This window comes from Rutilus rutilus (genome assembly GCF_951802725.1).
Source record: "Rutilus rutilus genome assembly, chromosome: 20".
In the NCBI taxonomy this organism is placed as follows: domain Eukaryota; kingdom Metazoa; phylum Chordata; class Actinopteri; order Cypriniformes; family Leuciscidae; genus Rutilus; species Rutilus rutilus.
The window spans coordinates 28,562,067-28,570,919 of record NC_140225.1 but is presented as its reverse complement, the minus strand read 5'-3'; the positions used below and the strand labels follow the sequence as shown (position 1 = coordinate 28,570,919).

Genomic DNA, 8,853 nt, shown 5'->3' with positions numbered 1-8,853 from the left:
TGGTCTTAAAAAGTATTCATGTTTCTTTTATCAATTTACATAAATTGTACCTTGTAAAAACTCTCTATATGGTTCCAATAGCAATATTCATATCTCAATTTTCTTCAAACTCTGTTAGACTAAGTTTATCTTTAAACCACATGCCCACGGTTTCACAGACAAGGCGTAAGCCTATAGTCCCAGACTAAAATTGTTTTAATTGAAAGCAACTTGCAGTGACGTATCTGTCAGTGCCATTGGTTTATCTCGAGATGCACACCAGTAAGGTTTTTTTTTTTCAAGGCATGTCTATAAAAGCTACCTAAATATCCTAATTGAACTAAGGCCTAATCCTGGCTTAATCTAAACCCTGTCTGTGAAACCAGGTCTTTCACTCACTAAACATGCAGCAAGAAAAAAAATCAGGTTGTTAAATAAATTGACAGAAATGTGTTTAATAAACCAATCTGAAGAGCATTTACATTTTTATCTATGCTGAATTCAAATCCAAAAATATAAACATTAATTATTTTTACAAAAGTTTTCTTCACAATTGTGCACATATAGTATCCTTCATAAGAAGACAAAATAAATAAGCATTATGTACAATATGCTTTAAAATAATGACTTGCATATTTAAAACCCCCACATGACTTTAACTGACTGAATTAGCAGGAATGTAAACATGTTTACAATTAGAGTTTTGAAGAAAGAAAGATAGATTTCGGTTAGGTCTTAATAGGCTTTAGTTTTTAATGTAAAGCATACAAATCTCGAAATTAGTTTTGTATGTAATGCATGCAAATAATGCTAACTTGAGTCAATTCCACTGCAAAAAAAAAAAAAAACAGAAACCAGCTGATCTAATATATTTGCATCAAAAGCTATTGCATAAAAGCAATAATAGTTCAGCTGTACACAGCTTTAATTTACTCCATAGGGTCAACTTCCTATAAAGAGGGTGGTGTTACTTGGGTCCAGGCTGTAGGAAGGCGTACATGGGCTGAGCTGTCATATTGTGAGGCCTCGTGCACTTCAGTCACTGCCATGGAGTCATATACCTGAGAGCCAGAAGAGGGCGCTGTGACTGGGTGAGCCAGGCTGCTGTAATGACTGGCAGAGCCACGGAGAAACTGGGAGCCCAGACTGCTGGCCATACTTCCAGCCTGAGACACTGGGGTCAAAGGTGAGTTCCCTACAGACCACAAGCTGGTGTACTGGCTGCAAACAGGATACAAAATAACCAAGAGGAAAACATTATTGGTCAGATTAGCAGTTTTCAAACTGGAAACACTCAGAGGTCTGCAAGGGAGGGCTTTTAAAAACTGTAAATGTGAAAAGGTTTATACATGATGTTACATTACTCAAATGATGTCTTGAAAGAATCTGGAAAATGTTTGAGTGCATATTGAGACATAGATGAGATCTCTTCCAAGCTTTATAATGGCAGTCCATAAAAGTGCATCTATCCATCATAAAAGTAATCCACACGGCTCCGGGGGGATAATAAAGGCTTTCTGAAGTGAAGCAATGCGTTTGTGTAATCCATATTTAAAACTTTATAAAGTAAAATAACTAGCTTCCGGCCAAACTAACATACGGATTCGACTTACCAGTAAGTCTTAGCGCAACTTATGCGAGTAATGCGACGTACTGCTGATATTTACACTACGCCATGACGTACTTCTGATGTCACAAGTTTCGTAAGTTGCGGATTAGGGGCAAGTTGACTGCGTATGGCCGGAAGCTAGAATTTTACTTTGTAATGTTAAAAATGAATATTTTTCTTACACAAACGCATTGCTTCACTTCAGAAAGCCTTTATTATCCCCCCGGAGCAGTGTGGAGCACTTTTATGATGGATAGATGCACTTTTATGGACTTCAAAACAGAAACAGCCATTCACTGCCATTATAAAGCTTGGAAGAGCCAGGACATTTTTTTATACAACTCCGATTGTATTCGTCTAAAAGAAGAATGTCTTATACACCTAGGATGACTTGAGGGTGAGTAAATCATGGGCTAATTTTCATTTTTGGGTGAACTATCCCTTTAAAGAGATTGTGTTTGTAATTTTACTTTCCTATGTGGATGTTTAAGAGCTGAAGGAAGAAGCAAGGGAAGTTATGTAGTGTGTTGTTAATTACTTCAAAAACCACTTGGTTGCAATTAAGTAGTAGTGAAAGTGTGTGATTCATTCTCACCTAGAGTTTGAGTTTGGGGGAGAGCCGTGGCCCATTGGGAGCACACCGGAGTGGGAGGACATCTGCAAACTGGACCAGTTATCATGGGACGGCAACATGGAGAGACAGGTTGAGCTTTCAGAGAAACCAGCTGCAATATAAACAACACAGAGGATCTAGTCACATGAACAGTTTCAAACCTGCTCGGTCAATAGCTTTAGAAATCTCTCTCTTACACCTGGAGGTGATGTGACTGAGCGTTCAAGCATTCCACCACCAAAGTTCCCCTGTTTATGAGGGTGAACTCAAACACAAAAGCTGCAGGAATGTCAGACACTCTGCGGTCAGTAGAACTTGTTTGAGTGGCTCATTAAAGGAAACAGTTCAGGCTAAGAAGGAAATTCTCATTATAACCCTCATTAAACAAGATTAAAGGGATAGTTCACCCCAAAATTAAAATTATCTCATAATTCACTCACCCTCAAGCCTACATCCTAGGTGTATATGACTTTCTTCTTTCAGCCAAACACAATTGGAGTTATATAAAAAAATAAGCTTCCAAGCTTTATATTAGGAGTGAATAGTAACTGAGATTTTGAAGCCCAAAAAGAGCACGTCCATCCATCATAAAAGTAATCCATACGGCTCCAGAGGGTTAATAAAGGCCTTCTGAAGCGACATGATGCGTTTTTGTAAGAAAAATATTCATAATTATAACGTTATCAGCTATAATCTTCTAGTAACGGCCGAGTCGAGTTCTAGCCGAAGAGTGACCTCTGACCTGACGCATGACGTATTGACGAGCGCAGAGGATAGAGCAAAACAAAACACCAGTCACGAATTAGAAGTCTAAAATGAGAATTTTTAAAGAGAAATGTGGGAGGAGCTTGAGTTTGTTGCCCAGCCCGGTTTGTTTGAATTGCGAGCGGCGTCTACTCTCACTCGACTCTCTCGTGAACGTGCGAACGGACGTTACTGGAATCTAGTGATTACAGTTTATAAAGTTATAATTATGGATATTTTTCTCATAAAAACGCATCGCTTTGCTTCAGAAGGCCTTTATTAACCCCCTGGAGCCGTGTGGAGCACTTTTATGGTGGATGGATGCGCTTTTTTGGGCTTCAAAATCTCAGTTACTATTCAGTCCCATTATATAGATTGGAAGAGCCAGGATATTTTTTAATACAACTCCGATTGTGTTTGGCTGAAAGAAGAAAGACATATGCACCTGGGATGGCTTGAGGGTGAGTAAATTATGGGATCATTTTTGGGAGGACAAACCCTTTAAAGGCCAAACCTTCAGCAGAATATCCAACATCTTGTTCCCATTCAGTAAAGTAAATAGGGACAGGTGTAAATTGTATACATTTGTAAATTGTGTAAAAGTGATATCGCAATATAGCTTAGTTCAATTATCAAATTAAATAAGTACGATATATAGACTGTAGCGCTGCGTGTTTCAGAGCGAAGAGTGTTACCATGTTTACAGTGTTTTCAGCATCTTAGAGTTCACAATATGCTGCTTCTCACAAACTTCATCTCTATATGAACAGTGAGTTCAACATGCATTTTGGGAACGCAATGTGCTAGGTTCGCTTTATTTACACATTTGCATAATTTCCAACCATTCCAAAAGATTAAATATTTTATCTGGGTACCCCAATGTTGGGGGGTAACGCATTACAGTTTTTCTCAGTCGCTTTGGTGCATTTCTCACATCACTACTTACATTTGCACAACAGTTAATTCAGTTCTCAAAACAATTAGTACAAACTGCAAAACCTAGTTGATAACCTGCAAAAGCGTGTCACTTGCTCAAAATGGATAGCTCATTCCTCAAAAGCAAGTATTCATGTCAATGAAAGTGTCAGTGTCATCAAAATGAAAAGTCCTGACACCATTGTTTATGAACAAGATAGTCAAATGGCTTTGTCATGTTTTCATTTTGACAGTTTACTCTGTAAATGTTTTCCAATGCAAAAAAGTCAGATCTTGGTGACACTACCTGAAAATGCTCAAGACAGCACTACATACTATTTGCACAGCCATTTGAAAAATACAGTAAAGTTACACATTACTGTAGTGAGGTAACTGAGTACAAGACACTGAATATGTATGTTTCACATTTTTACTGCATATGCTCTTTGCAATTCTAATTTGTTCACAGCATTGTGCAAAAGAAAAAATACACCCTTATTTTACAACAAACATAAACTCCCTTTGGGTAGAGCTGTGCACAACTGTAAACAATATTGCAGTACATATTGGAACTGAACATACAACATACATAGTACTGTAATCATTCATGCACATCCAGACGTTCCTCATCAGTGAAAGCTGAGATTCACCTGAGAGAAATTGTTCAATTTAGGAGACATTTTCAGGAAAAAAAAAAGATTTAAAAAAATGTGTAAAATTTGCTTGACAGATTTTGACAACTAGTTCAACATTTTTGTATGTAATGACTCAAGCAATGAAATGAGGACTATTAGTTTTATATGGAATGACTATTCAGCATTCACATGTATAGTTAATTTTGACTGACATGACATAAGCAAATGATAATGTTTTAAAACAGCAGAGAGTTGTATGAAAGCAATTGATGCATGTCCAAAAGCATTTGCAATTTGTTGGAAGGAATGAGAAACTGCTACTATGATGTGCACACATGAATAAATGTTGTGGAGGTTGAACTAACTGTTGTGCAAATGTAAATAGTGATGTGAGAAATGCACCAAAGCGACTGAGAAAAACTGTAAACTTTTTTAAACAAGTTACTTTTTTTTTTTTCAAGCAACTGTAAAGTAATGCAATACTTTTACATTTACAAAAGATCTGATTAACTTTTTCAAATAAGTAATGCAAGTTACTTTGTTTTCCCATGTATTTACTGACAACTCTCTTGTCCCCATGTTGAGAGAAATTTGTGAGTACGGTGCAGATGTGTTGTGTGCATTGTATGGACATGATGGTTATTGTAGTGAATAAAAGCATTGAAAAGTAAACTCATAATACTATGCAAACCTACAATAATTAAATGCTAAACTACACAAATATACTTAATGCATTTATTCTCACTTTATGAAACAATGTCTTTGATGATCCAATTCAACCATATTTGAATATGCTGAAGCATGAATGAGATATGAGACACAATTTAGCCCATTGTCTATTTCAGAAAGTATGTTTGTGTTTGCAGGAAGTATGTTTTGCAGAAGCTGGACAATATGGATGTCGCAATATGGCGTAACTTACTGGGAGAGGCAGTCGGGTGGGCATATGGGCTGGGGTATGGCGTAGACCGGTGACTTCTCAGAGTCGAGTAACGTTCACAGCCATGGGGTGAGGATAGAGACAGCGGGCTGCCAAACTGTGCGTGAGGGTTTGCAGAAGGACAGAGAGACCCTGTGGCTGGCAGAAACCAGCTACTGACTAGACCAACAAGAAAATCAGAGTCAATATGAAATTCATTTTGCACTTCACTGAAATTATTATAACTGCTGCACAACATGAACTGGACAGGATCAGTCCACATTTACAGTTTTTCTCAGTCCTGAAATCCTGACACCACTGTTTATGAACAAGATAGTCAAATGGCTTTGTCATGTTTTCATTATGACACTTTACTCTGTAAATGTTTTCCAATGCAAAAAAGTCAGATCTTGGTGACACTACCTGAAAATGCTCAAGACAGCACTATGTACTATTTGCACAGCCATCTGAAAAATACAGTAAAGTTACACATTACTGTATTTAGTGAGGTAACTGAGTACAAGACACTGAATATGTATGTTTCACATTTTACTGCATATGCTCCTTGCAATTCTAATTTGTTCACAGCATTGTGCAAAAGAAAAAATACACCTTATTTACAACAAACATAAACTCCCTTTGGGTAGAGCTGTGCACAACTGTAAACAATACTGCAGTACATATTGGAACTGAACATACAACATATATAGTACTGTAATCATTCATGCACATCCAGACGTTCCTCTCTGTCTGGCCACATAATTTACATCTACATCACAGCGAATATCATCTCTTGCAATCAGAAAAAGAGAAAGGGTCTTGCTTTTTTCAGGAAAAAAAAAGATTAAAAAATTTGCTTGACAGATTTTGTCAACTAGTTTAACATTTTTGTATGTAATGACTCAAGCAATGAAATGAGGACTATTAGTTTTATATGGAATGACTATTCAGCATTCACAAGTAGTTAATTTTGACTGACATGACATAAGCAAATGATAATGTTATAAAACAGCAGAGAGTTGTATGAAAGCAATTGATGCATGTCCAAAAGCATTTGTAATTTGCTGGAAGGAATGAGAAACTGCTACTATGATGTGCACAAATGACTAAATGTTGTGGAGGTTGAACTAACTGTTGTGCAAATGTAAATAGTGATGTGAGAAATGCACCAAAGCGACTGAGAAAAACTGTAATAAAGAATTGTGAAATAACTTTTTCCAAAATGAATGACATTTATGATTATTGAGATACTCTTACATTGAGAATAGCCAGACTGTTGACTTTCGCTGACATCGTCTAGTATGTCCTTATGATCACTTCTGGTGGGAAAAACAAGATACATTTATATTTCATCTTAGTTCTAACAAAAACTAGTTTCTTAGTTTACAATACAAGTCCTCAAAAATATTCACATGGAGGAGGATTTGGGCTAATTGTTACATGGGAAATTTGTCCATGGTGAAAGTCCTGAGTTAAAAAAACAATTATACAAATGCTTGTTTTCTCTTTAGTTGGATTTGTAAGTTGGTTTAAAACACAGTTGTAAACCCTTGCAAATTAGGACATTTTTAATTTAATTCTATCCTCCAAAGTGAAATTCCAAAGTTTGTTACAATTATTTTAGGGCAAATATGTGTTTTATACATTGTTATTGCATACAGTTTACCACAACAGGTATGTGTCTACACAAAACATTACTTTCAAACATAAAAAAAAACTGGAGTTAAAAATGGCAACTCATGTATTTACAATACACATGTATTAAAGTATATATATACCTTTCCTTGGCATCCAGGAAAGCTTTGGCGAATGGATTGTATTTAATTTTGAGAGCAGTAACCTAAAACAGCAAATTGCAGATGTCATCCAGTGTCATTATGCACAATATCATTGTTCATTTGTTGACATGCTTTATAAAATCACACTGTAGAAAAATAAAACGCGTTACCTCTTCATTCTGGTAGGCAGTAACTGCTATGAATTGTGTCTCAGAGAAAGAATGAGTGGTGATCATTCTCTGTGGGCCACCAACGCGCACTATGTGGATACGTGGCTCATATTTGTGTAGCGAATTCAGCATAATCTATGAAAAAAATGGGACATATTTTCAACTTCTTAATACAAACTTCTTTTTGTATTTTCCAATACTGTTTTCGCATGACAACGTCCACAAACCTGGCCACCTCCGTTTAATTTGTTGGTGAGTTTGACTTTACTGAAGGAGACTGAGGTTTTCATCCAGTGCGCACCGAAGTTTGGCGAGTCTGGGTGGATGTAGACGCAGCTCGGGGCTTGTGGCTCGGGTTTGCCACCCGGTACCCATTCACCGTTCACATACTTCCACCTGTGATTGTCTGCTGCCACAAAATCCAGTAAGAAGGAGTACATGGCGTTTGGATCCAGACCGGACACATTCACCTTTAGCACTGGGAACATGCGCCTGATCACAACAATGAACAGAGACATTTCGACTTAGAGGCATCATCGTATTTGATTTCTCTTTCAAATAAATTAAATAATTTAATTCCGCTAAAATTAATATATAATAGCGTAAAAGAAGAATGAGGAGGGGAAAAAACGTTATTTTGAACGGTTTTATTTTATTTTATGTAGCCTACTATGGCAATAATTTTTTACACTGACAAAATAAAATAGAAACCTAAAATTGAATGTGGCAAAACCTGAATGAACTACTTTTATAAATATTATTTAATATGGCAATCAACTAATCAACAGTTCAATAATGGTCTAGGTAACAATTGCACATTTGGATTTAGAGTGTAATTCTATTGCTTATTAAAATACGACAATAGGCTAATATGAATAATGTTTCTTCTGGCTAAAAAAAATTACCTGCCATTCTTGGTCACTATCATTTCATTCGTCAGTTCTTTGAACTTCTGCCAAAGTTCATTTTCATCCAAACTGACTTTAAGGTCCCTTTCTGTTGGATCTCCTTTCTCGCTGCCAGCTTGAAGTTCATTTTCTACTGCCGTTAATAAATGATCCACCCGATACTGGATGTTCTTTTCTGGACAGTCACTAGCCCCAGATGCCATTCTTCTATCCAATCGGCTCCAACACGATAAATAAATAAATTGCCAAAACTGCGCGAGCTCTTCAGTCAAAACACGCCCAAGACTAGAAGAGATGCATCCAATTAAATACTACCCAGGTAAAACTCTCTTCATGCTTTGCTCAGGAAAGCTCTGATTGGCTGGTCTCCGCTTTGATGTGTGCGTTCTGACCAGTCATTGGTTCAGAGATCTGGTGTAAAGAAATGCGTAAATATTTACACATAGCCTATAGTCACAACGGCACATTTAAAAACGGATCTATTGACGATTTTCTCACAAAAACTTGATTAAAAAAAATCAATGCAGGTCAAATTATAGGGTTACATTGTTGGAAAAGTTTTTTTTTTTTTTTTTTAAGCCAT

At 36.7% G+C, this 8,853-nt stretch overlaps 1 protein-coding gene across 1 annotated transcript; it reads right to left on the bottom strand.

The window, feature by feature from the left end:
• Positions 1-453: 453 nt before the first annotated feature.
• Positions 454-8,479, bottom strand: tbxtb (T-box transcription factor Tb). The gene is made up of 8 exons (XM_084391916.1): positions 8,268-8,479; positions 7,590-7,854; positions 7,363-7,497; positions 7,193-7,254; positions 6,672-6,733; positions 5,418-5,594; positions 2,184-2,313; positions 454-1,200 (listed from the first exon to the last, which is right to left on the bottom strand). Exons 1-8 carry the CDS (start codon positions 8,471-8,473, stop codon positions 930-932), a joined length of 1,308 nt encoding a protein of 435 aa, XP_084248042.1. The 5' UTR covers positions 8,474-8,479; the 3' UTR covers positions 454-929.
• Between the last annotated feature and the right edge of the window lie 374 nt (positions 8,480-8,853).